General features: G+C 35.4%; 1 protein-coding gene across 1 annotated transcript; it reads left to right on the top strand.

Annotated features, from left to right (window-relative positions):
- Positions 1-3,977: 3,977 nt before the first annotated feature.
- Positions 3,978-6,848, top strand: LOC125777419 (piggyBac transposable element-derived protein 3-like). The gene is made up of 2 exons (XM_049452182.1): positions 3,978-5,013; positions 5,084-6,848. Exons 1-2 carry the CDS (start codon positions 4,356-4,358, stop codon positions 6,532-6,534), a joined length of 2,109 nt encoding a protein of 702 aa, XP_049308139.1. The 5' UTR covers positions 3,978-4,355; the 3' UTR covers positions 6,535-6,848.
- Positions 6,849-11,530: the final 4,682 nt, after the last annotated feature.

Below are 11,530 nucleotides of genomic sequence, written 5' to 3'. Positions count from 1 at the left end.
TCAGAATCACTACCCCTTTTTTCATGTGTGGGGAAGTATGTGTAAAAACAGGGGTTCTGAGGTTCTACATTACTATTTTATACCCAAGTTCCCAGGGGTTTTGTTTACATACTCGCGTAGTTTCTTCCATTTTTTCTTTTTGCTATCGTCGATGGCATGCTTCAGTTCCTTTTTTGTTGCTTGGTATTGCGGCTCCTCTGCGCCTGGATCTCGTGTAGGACCTGCGAAGGCGAAAGTATATTCGCATTTTCAATCCGCCAGTAAACTGCTGCTTTATGTTTGCATTATGAAGCCTTGGGCACTGATTTTTAACAGGCTCTTGTTACATTAAGCATTGTGTGCTCGACAATTTTCCTTGCAATTTTGTGGGAACTGTTAGATGGGCTCTGGTTGTATATTGCAGAGATACATTTATTTTCGAAACGTAGAACTTTCAGTTATAATATTTAGTTTTTTCAGCTTTTGTCTTAGTATTAATATAAATTTAACTAAATTTGTTGACACATTGCGAATTTTACTATATCATTTACATTTGAGACAAATAGGTTTAACCAATTGGATTTCCAATTTTTCTCTAAAAATATTTTGCGATTTTCTCATTTCTTCAAAATGTTCAAATTCGTTTTAACCTCATTTATTTATTCACGTTGCTCATAATGCTTATACGCTCATTTCACTTACTCTACTGAGCTCATAAATCACATCAATCGGCCTTATTGCCACCAAAATTTCGAAAATTATCAACAAAATTCAAAAATAAACAAGTATTTTGCATTCGCAAACACAAACAACAACTCCAATATTGTATTAAATAATGTAATACGCGTCTGAGCTGAGTTGAGCTGAGCTCGCAATCATTGAGTCAATAATAATCGGATATAAAATGTAATAAACAATAACATAAACAACAAACTCGCTCGCAAATGCAAGCGGTTATATTAGTTTGCACATCCATACATATAAATATATACTATATATACATATGTATATATTATAACGGCATGATATTTGAATATTATCTGGATGTGCGCGTTTACATGCCCATGACAGCAATGGAATTTCGCCATTAAATCGCAAATGTGCACAATCCACTGATAAAACTCATTAAAATCGACTGATAAATTACGAAAATAATTTTGAATCTCGGTCATGTATGTGTATGTGTATGTGCTTATTGGGCGCAATAATTTTGATATTCATTTAACTGTTTCGTTGTGCATATTTCGCATTTTTACTGCGCACTTTATTAATAGCAATAATTTGTAACTCAATCTGTTATGAAGCCTGCCTTCAGCTTTGTTGATTTGAATTTACTTCACAACTTTTTTCCTTCATTTTAAATATCTTAACTCTCTCTTTCACACTCTCTACAATACCAGATCTGGCATTGGTAGGCTCGTAATTGCATTGTTTAACATTTCGCTGTTATTCGCTGTTAAGCAACAGGAGGCTGTTATGCTGGGCAAATGAAAGCGAAAGCCTTTTGTTGTGTAATATTTGCGGTATTTTCTTGAAGGCTGTCTCTCTCAGCCTTTCTAACTCTCTTTTTCACAAGTTGTATCTCAGTTGACTCATTAAATGCTCTTCAATTTCAACATCCTGTTTACTGTTAAAAGGAAAAAACTGCAAACAGTACTGAGAAAAACTACAACAACATTAAAATTGAATGTAATTACAAGTACAAGTGAAGTCATTTGTGTATTTTGTATTCCTTTTGCCTATTAACAATTTATACCGGTTTGTTGGCAATGATTTAGTATGTGCTTTGTGCAGCGAAAGGTGATGAATCTAATGAAAAAGCAAATAAAATAATAATATAAAATTCAATATAAAAAAATAAAATAAATAAAAAAAATTAAATAAAATAAAATAAAATAAAATAATTAAAAATAAAATAAAATAATAAATTAAAATAAAATAAAATAAAATAATTAAAAAAAAATTATATAAAATAAAAATAAAATAAAATAAAATAAAATAAAATAAAATAAAATAAAATAAAATAAAATAAAATAAAATAAATTAAATTAAAATAAAATAAAATAAAATAAAATAAAATAAAATAAAATAAAATACAATAAAGTAAAATTAAATTAAATTAATATAAATAAAATTTCAGACGTCAAAAAATATAATAAATCTATTTCAAGTAAATAAAATTAAATAAAACAAAAAAGTAACATGTTAAATTTAATTAATTTAGGTTAAATTAAATTTACTTAAATAAAAGAAAATAAAATTAAAATAATTAAATAAAAAACAAAAAACAACATAAATCGAAAATGGAAGAAGAAAATGTAAATAAAATATAGAAACCAGTTTTCATCTCGATTTGATTTCATATACTGAATCATTTACCAGTAAAATAATAAAAAAATAATCTAAATTCGGGTATAAACCAACATTTTATTCTCTTGCAAATTGCAAGGATTAGAGCCGTGGCAAAACTTTCAAGAACATAAGGTTTGTTAGTTATATGGGGTCTAGGGCGAGTTTTCACCCAATTTTATTCATTCTTCCATACCATATGTACACCGTTGTAAGAAAAACACGCTCTCTCAATTTTATTAATGTAACTCAAATGTTGGCCGATATATATAGCATAAAGTCGCTTGAAAGTACGAAAATCTTTATATTATATATATATATTATATATTTGTAGCATATAGACATATCATTATAAGAGAAGAATTAACATTTAATTTCAGTTATATACTTCACACACTGACTGATATTTCCAGTTAAAGGTCTACCATAAGCACTGGGTCCACATATTCGGTACCTTGGGGCTTGAAGAGTCTTAAGGAGCCACACCACAAATGCAAATCAAAAATTCGTTTTCTTCCTGATATTTCAATTCATTCTTATTTTGTATGCTGGAAAGTAATGGTCTCAAATGGTATTTAAAATTGTCTTATATGGGAAGTAGGCGTAGATGTATTACGATTTCGCCCGTTTCCTTCTTGTAACATATGAATGACAGACAAATTTAACGTACCAAATGTGGTTGAAATCGGTTCGACAGATCTCAAGATATGTGGTTTCACCTAAAAGTGGGCTGTGCCACGCCTCGTTTATTTATAGCCCAGCGCAATTAAAGGCTTCTCATGCCATCCCGGAAGTAAAATTTAATGGCTCTGTCGTGTTTAATTATTCACTTATCGCGCTTGTGGTAGTTTTTAATTGTACCGTTATATGGGGAGTGGGCGGGGTTGTCATCCGATTTCATCCATTTTCAAACTGCCGGTAATAGTTCTTTTTAGAATTTTCCTAAGCGAATTCGGTTATGGTATCTTTAGTGATCTATGAGACATGTACATTAAAGTAGGGAGCGTGGCCACGCCCACTTTTTCATGAAATTTTTCCCACAGGTGCTTCTTGCTACTGTGATCTGCTGCGCGAAATTAGACTTTTATATCTTATATTATACGTTTTTCATTAATACCGTTTTGTGGGCGTGGCAGTGGTCCGATTACGCCCATCCACATACTCAAAAGTTTGTTTTTACTAAGAAACCCTCATACCAAGTTTTCATAAAGATATCTCAATTTTTACTTAACCCATTTACAGCCAATGGTCGATTTTTCGACCAGCAACTTTGAAAAATCACCGAGACGAAAATATCCGAGATATGTCTTGAAGGCAATAATTGTATGTCATCTTGCATCTTTATAATCTTGACAAAATTTTTCTTTCATTAATTAGTAATTGTTTTTAAATTTTATCGGATTTTCGGAAGACCCATTTTTTCGACATTTTTTATAAAAATTCGGAAAAAATAGAGAAAATTAAAAAAAAAAATAAGGTTTCTATATATTGTAGTGTTTGTCGCACACTTCACGCAGAATATATTTTTCAGCAGATCAGTTGTAGTATAGAATGATAAGGAATGCACAAAATTAACTGGTTGATAAATCGACCACCGGCCGAAAACGATACGAAAAATATTTCCACTTCACTATTTTTGTGTCCTTACATCTAGGAAGTTAACATAATGCATGCGAGCGTAAAACTAATGAGTGTAAATGTTTATTGTTGTTTCTGTTATTTAATGTAAGGAAAGATTAAAGAAAAGATCAATTAGAAGTATGGAAATTATTAAATGAGAAAAAGAAAATATGAGAGGATAAGTAAGACAGGTAAAGAAAGAATGAAGAGAGATGTGTTTTTGTTGGTAGTGGGAGTACTAGTATATGACTATATACTTTTAATTTAACAGAAAATTGCTTTGTTAAATTGTTGATTACTGAGTTCTTTCATAAACAAGTATACGCAAGAAGTATCATAATGAAAAACATGCAGGACAAAGCACCGTCTTACAGTTCATAAAATTTTTCGTAATTACATATCAGAAAATGAAAAAATCGAATAAATACTTGTTCCATTCCATGGAATATTCAAGAACTTTCTTTCTAGATATTTGTAGAATAGAATTTTCCGAAGCTTCCAAGATCACAAATATAAAAAGGCGCCCTTCATGGCAGGTAGTTAGTCGGTTGTTGCACACGAGCCTGAACAGGTCTTCCAGTGAAATTTTGAGTTGTCTCTTGAAAATGTTTCGTAAAAGATACCGGAGCCAAAGAGAGATTGAAGAGATTATGGGGCACGCCGATCATGAAATCGGAAATCGCATCCTCCATGCAGATATGGTCGACTTAGTGGTCTTGCCTCCGGAAACTACAGATGCAGTAAGTGACACGGAAAATATCGATGAAGAGGAGCAAATACTCAACGATGGAAGTGCGTTTTTGCCTCACGAAGTAGCTGGGAATATTGAACTATGTTGCGCGTACAATGAAGACAATCCGAATACGTCAGCCGATTGCAACGAGACCGAGGAACATTCTACTGAATTTGAATCTAGTTCAAGTTCGCGTGTGACATCCAAACGTAGCAGAAAGCAAGTCCATCTGTTCGAACCAAAATGGACTAAAGCAAAAAAAATTAAATACTCTCGCGAGCTTCCGGTGAACAAGGAAATTGACAAAATGGAAAAACTTTACAGCAAATATGGTATGTATTGCAATTTCATGGGCATTTATATTTTCGTGTAGCTCATTTAGTAAGTTATATCGCGTTGCAGGAGGGTACTCACCAATTCAACTTTTCAACTTGTTTATCGATGATGAAATAATCAAATATTTGGTTCGATGTACGATGAACTACGCGAAAGTCGATCACAACGACTTGAAATTTGTAATGGATGATGAGGAAATGCGCCGGTTCATTGGAATTTTGTTCGTGACTGGCTACAATACACGACCGCGCATCGATAATTATTGGTCGTCCCAACCTACACTGGAGTGCAAAATAATCCGTGACGCAATGGCTCGTAATCGTTTCAAACTAATAAAGAAGTATTTCCATGTGTGCGATAATCATACAATCGATGCCAGTGATAAGTTCGCCAAAGTGACCCCGTGGAACATTCGTTTGAATAAGAAGTTTATGCAGTTTGGCGTATTCTCGCACAATCTGTCTATCGATGAGCAGATGATTGCTTACTACGGCCGTCATTCTTGCAAAATGTTTATAAAAGGAAAACCCATTCGATTTGGTTTCAAATACTGGGATTTATGTTCGTCTGATGGCTATTTGTATTCGTTCATTCCGTACAGCGGTGCAAATGAGAATCGAGAACCCGAATACAAAAACTGCGGCTTAGGTGAAATGGTCGTACTAAAGTTTTTGAAACAACTTGACAATCCACGTGAACATAGTGTTGCGTTTGACAATTTCTTCACTTCTCATAAATTGATAAGTCACCTCACCTCTTTGGGATATTATGCTACCGGAACTATTCGTGACAATCGTACGAATAAAGCGAAACTTACTGACGTCTCGTCGTCTAAGAAGAAAGAACGCGGTTGGTTAGATTACACATTTGATCGAAACAATAATGTGCTGATAGCCCGATGGAACGACAATTCTGTTGTGACCATTGCATCAAATCATGAGACAATTGAACCACTGCATCGTGTGAAGCGATGGAAAGGCGGCAAGAAATATTATGTTGATATGCCACACATCGTGCGAGCATACAATAATCGAATGGGTGGTGTTGATCTCTTCGATAATGCCATGAACAATTATCGAATTCGCGTTCGAGGAAAAAAGTGGTATTGGCCACTGATAACAAATGGATTTGATGCTGCAATGGTGAACGCTTGGAAAATTCATTGTGCTCTCGTCAAATATGAAAAGGGAATGTCACGTACCACCGAAAGATGTATTGTTCAGAAAATAGAATTATTGGATCAATTACAGTTCCGTATTTACGTTGCAGAATCTTTGCTTCGAATGGCAATACCGTCGATGTCGTCTTCGGAGACGTTGATTCCACAGTCAACAGCTGTTCGAAAATCCAAAGACGCCGCTCTGGAGAGTTTTCGTAAAGACAAAGTTGGGCATGGCATTAACAAATTAGAGAAACCTCGTCGTTGTCAAAATTGTCACAAACATTCGTCATATAAATGCACAAAATGCGATATACCTCTACATGTTTTGTGCTTCAATCAATTCCATGAAATATAAAGATAAGATATTGAACTTTCAAGAAAAGTTTTTCAGAACTTACTTATGACGTGTATCTTTCTTTTATTTAAAAAAAATGTAATGTGAAATTGAAAAAATGAACAAAATAAACGTTTTGAATGATAAAGCACTGTTTCACTTTAGTAAGTATCGTTTTCGGCCGATGGTCGATTTTTCGACCACATTCCCGTGGCTAAACGGCTTATTGTAAAAATCTCAAAAAATCTAAACCATTGAGTTTTTTTTATACTAAACAAAATATAAAGTTTCGTTGAAATCAAAGCAGTGGATCTAAGTGCGGCCGGAAATGGGTTAAGTTACAGCTTGCACGAATGGACGGACGGACGGACAGACAGTAAAAAAAAACAAAAACTTTATATAAAATAAGACAAAATAAAAATATTTAACAAATCAAATTTTATCAAAAGATAACACTTAAATGGCAAACCAATATTTTTTGAACCAAAGCAATCCACAAATTCTCACAAAAATCTCAAGTCCAACAACGACCACAGTCAAATACAATAACAACAATAGCGTGCTTTGACTTTACCTTGGCAATTTACCGTTTTTCATTGCTTTTTCGCCTTTTTCACTTTTCCACTTCATTCAACTGTTGACTTTTCTTGCTATTTTTAATGAGACATTTTTATTGCTTTTTTTGTTGCTTCTCCAGTTGTTACCTTACTGTTGTTGTCATTGTCTCAGCTGTTACTGCTGTTGTTGGCTGGCGTTCGTTGGCCCAACATTGCTGCGACAGCCGTCAGACGACCTGCTGCGGCGTGATTTTATTTGCTCACTTTTAGGCCGTCAGTGATGATTAGGCGTGCAACTGGTTAACTATTTTTAAGCTGCGCACTTTGTTGTTGGCGTTGTTGTAGTTGCCTTTGCTGGCATGTTTTGTTGTTGTATTTCGCCTGCAGAGCCAATTTTATTGGCATTCATTTTTATTCAGTTTTTTCGTAGATCCCACAAATATGCCAGTTATTGGTGTTTTTATTATTGTTGTTGTTGTTGTGGACTTTTTCGCAACGGAGTACAACGACATTTGCAGCACTGTTTTATTTTGATTTTTGGCCTAAAGAGTGCTCAAGTGTTTGTTGTTGTTGCAGTTACAAGCATAATAGCTGGTTTTTTGTTGTTGTTAGTGCGTTTTCTTTCACGTTGCAAGTGTCGTGTTTACCTTATTACACTTGCCACTTGTGGCCGCTAGTTCCATGGACAAGGTTAGAGCGGTTTTCTTTGATTTGCTTATTTTGCCATTGCTCTGGTATGTTTACAACATATTTATTACAGTCACTGTTAATCGCACAAGCAGATGTTGTAGAGCTGATAACAAATGTGGCATGCACCAACTAGCGTTCGTTGTATTTTATGAAATTCATATTTTTGAGATTTTTGAAAGTAGTGCGGCTTACTGAGGAAAGAGGTTCAAAAATGTGATTCGTAATTTTTTGTTGTTGTTTATTGAGCAAATCAAGAATAGACGGGTAGATTTTTGCTAAACTTAGCTTTGATTTAGAATAGTTCAACAGATTATTTTTATATCCTGAACAGGGTGTATTAAGTTAAGCGCGAAGTTTGTAACACCCAGAATGAAACGTCGGAGACATTTTTTTTTGCTACGTAGAAAGATTGCTGCGAATTTTTGAACAATCTCCCAGTTTGCTTTACTGTCCAGCATGTTGCTGATTAAATTGTCTTCGTTTTTTGGGCCAACCATGTCTTCTACAGCGGTGCGTTTTTGCCGCCATTGCACACATTCAAAGAATCTATGTTTCGCGTCGTTGTATAGGCATGACGGCTCTTTGACTTTTCCCATTCTGTGGACGTTTTTTGGAGGAATCCGTCCCCGGATAACAGCGGGGTGTGTAAAAATCTACTTATCCGAATTTACGGCTTGTCCATAAGTCTAGATCTTTTATTAGTCTGGCCGTCCATCTGCCCGCGGCTTTCGGTGTCCCAGCTTTGTTGCCATGTTATTGTTTCTTTCTTTATTTGTTCTATTGCGCTCTTGTTGTTATCGGATGACTGCTTTAGCTCCCACAGCTTTTTCCTTTCGTATGCTAGAAGTTTAATTGGGGCATTTCCGCTTAAAACTAAAATTGCCTCGCCGGACTCTGTTCGGTAGGCTGAAGCAACTCTAAGGGCTGCGGTGCGGTGTACTGTGGTCATTACCTTACGCCGGTTTTCCTTTTTAAGCACGTCTTCCCAGTCCTCAGCTTCGTGTAAAGAACACTGATTGTCTTCCCATAACATTAGTCTACGGCTTTGTATTGCTCGGCTTCGCGGAATGCGGCTCCTCTGCGCCTGGATCTGTATATAACGGGTGATTTTTTTGAGGTTAGGATTTTCATGCATTAGTATTTGAAAGATCACGTGGGATTTCAGACATGGTGTCAAAGAGAAAGATGCTCAGTATGCTTTGACATTTCATCATGAATAGACTTACTAACGAGCAACGCTTGCAAATCATTGAATTTTATTACCAAAATCAGTGTTCGGTTCGAAATGTGTTTCGCGCTTTTTTATCGACAAATTTTGTTCAGCGATGAGGCTCATTTCTGGTTGAATGGCTACGTAAATAAGCAAAATTGCCGCATTTGGGGTGAAGAGCAACCAGAAGCCGTTCAAGAACTGCCCATGCATCCCGAAAAATGCACTGTTTGGTGTGGTTTGTACGCTGGTGGAATCATTGGACCGTATTTTTTCAAAGATGCTGTTGGACGCAACGTTACGGTGAATGGCGATCGCTATCGTTCGATGCTAACAAACTTTTTGTTGCCAAAAATGGAAGAACTGAACTTGGTTGACATGTGGTTTCAACAAGATGGCGCTACATGCCACACAGCTCGCGATTCTATGGCCATTTTGAGGGAAAACTTCGGACAACAATTCATCTCAAGAAATGGACCCGTAAGTTGGCCACCAAGATCATGCGATTTAACGCCTTTAGACTATTTTTTGTGGGGCTACGTCAAGTCTAAAGTCTACAGAAATAAGCCAGCAACTATTTCAGCTTTGGAAGACAACATTTCCGAAGAAATTCGGGCTATTCCGGCCGAAATGCTCGAAAAAGTTGCCCAAAATTGGACTTTCCGAATGGACCACCTAAGACGCAGCCGCGGTCAACATTTAAATGAAATTATCTTCAAAAAGTAAATGTCATGAACCAATCTAACGTTTCAAATAAAGAACCGATGAGATTTTGCAAATTTTATGCGTTTTTTTTTTTAAAAAAGTTATCAAGCTCTTAAAAAATCACCCTTTAGTATATATATATATAAATTATGGTCGGGAAGATGACAAGCGAAATCGATCTAGCCATATTTGTCTGTCAGTCCTTCTGTTTCTCTGTAGAAACGGTGACTAGACCCACAGTTTTCGGTATGTCGGTCTGAAATTTTGCGTACGTTCTTTTCTTACCAAATGGCAGCTCATTTGTCTCGTAACCGCTAATATCGGACCACTATAGCATTCGGATGCCATACAAACTGCAAATGTTAACGTTCCTTCCTTGCTTGTGTATTAATGAAGACTAATAATTCTCTTTGCCAATTGATCACATCAAACAGTAACTTTTAGAGGATGTAACAGCGTTTCAAATGCGAATGGTTGGGTTATTATCGTAACCATTCAACCAAAAGTAAGCTTCATTACTGAAGACTTAACATGAATAACTTTCGAAAACAGAACTCGGGACCGATGGACATCTCGTTTTGGGCTATTCATCGAACAATCGATGCGCTTGATGAGCGTTCGACTTCAACTCTTGCGAGTTATGTGTACACTATCATCCCAACCAGACACCACACAACAAAATATTATAAATTGGACAAAATAAAAGATTAAAGAAAAACAAGTAAACATTACAAAAAATATAAGATAACAAGTAGAGATAAAGAACATAATGCAAATGTATACAAACATGTTTTGGTCCTTATGTTTGACTGTAATGATAACCCAAACATTATCGGGTAAACCCCACAGTCATGTTTGTTTGCATTCAATAGAAAATAAGATTACATTTTACAAATATTGTATTTCATAAGAAAATAAACAAAACAAAGAAATAGATTAAGAAAATTGTAATCACTTTAGTAGTTATATAAGCAGAACATAACTTGAAACATCAGAGAATAAAATATAATGTCATAGAAATAACATCATTGGCATTTTTATTCCTCCGCTCGAACAAACCTAAAACTGGCGCAGTCGGTAAAAACAAACTGCAAAGTTGAGCGATACTAAAAACTGAAGTTTTTAAGTTTCGTAAGCTTTAGCAACGGGAAGCAAATCTTAAGATTAGCTCCCATTTTAAAAAGATCTCTTATATATACAAATATATAAGTTGGTCGGCACAGATAGCCAAGTTTAAGAAATTTAAGTTTCTACACAAGTTATCTGGAACGTCGGAGAGCGACTCCGAGGACTACAATTTGTGAAGGCGAAGAATAGCTTCATTCCGCCCATCAACATTACCAGGAAGAGTGGGATTAAAAATTAATGCCCCACACACAGAAGACGCAGAAAGAGCGAAGTGCACCATACAAAGCAACAACAAAAAGTTCAGTTGTAATAAAAGAGGATACATCAGCAATGAATCCAGGCGAGCAGCAACCACTTCATATGACAGTATCGCAAATTTTGAAGGACGCTTCAAGAATCATGGACTTTGACGGCAGAGATTTATCATCATTCATCAGGGAAGTTGACATGATCCTTCCTTTATTCAACCCCAACCCATCAATGTTGGAATTTGTAACGCAGCGACACGTCAAAACAAAAATTAAAGGAGAAGCAGCAAGTGTCATCCGGCCTTTGGGACCTACACCAACATGGCAGCAAATGAGAGAAGAACTCATAAAGAATTTTGGAGTAAAGGAGTCGTACCACACCCTTTACAATCAGGCGATTGTACTACGAAACTATAACGTAAGTCAATATTTCCAAAATTTAAAAGATATTTTAGATAAACTAAATTTAAAACATGAAT

This window comes from Bactrocera dorsalis, chromosome 3 (genome assembly GCF_023373825.1).
Source record: "Bactrocera dorsalis isolate Fly_Bdor chromosome 3, ASM2337382v1, whole genome shotgun sequence".
Taxonomy (NCBI): Eukaryota; Metazoa; Arthropoda; class Insecta; order Diptera; family Tephritidae; genus Bactrocera; species Bactrocera dorsalis.
This window is presented reverse-complemented; position numbering and strand designations above follow the sequence as displayed.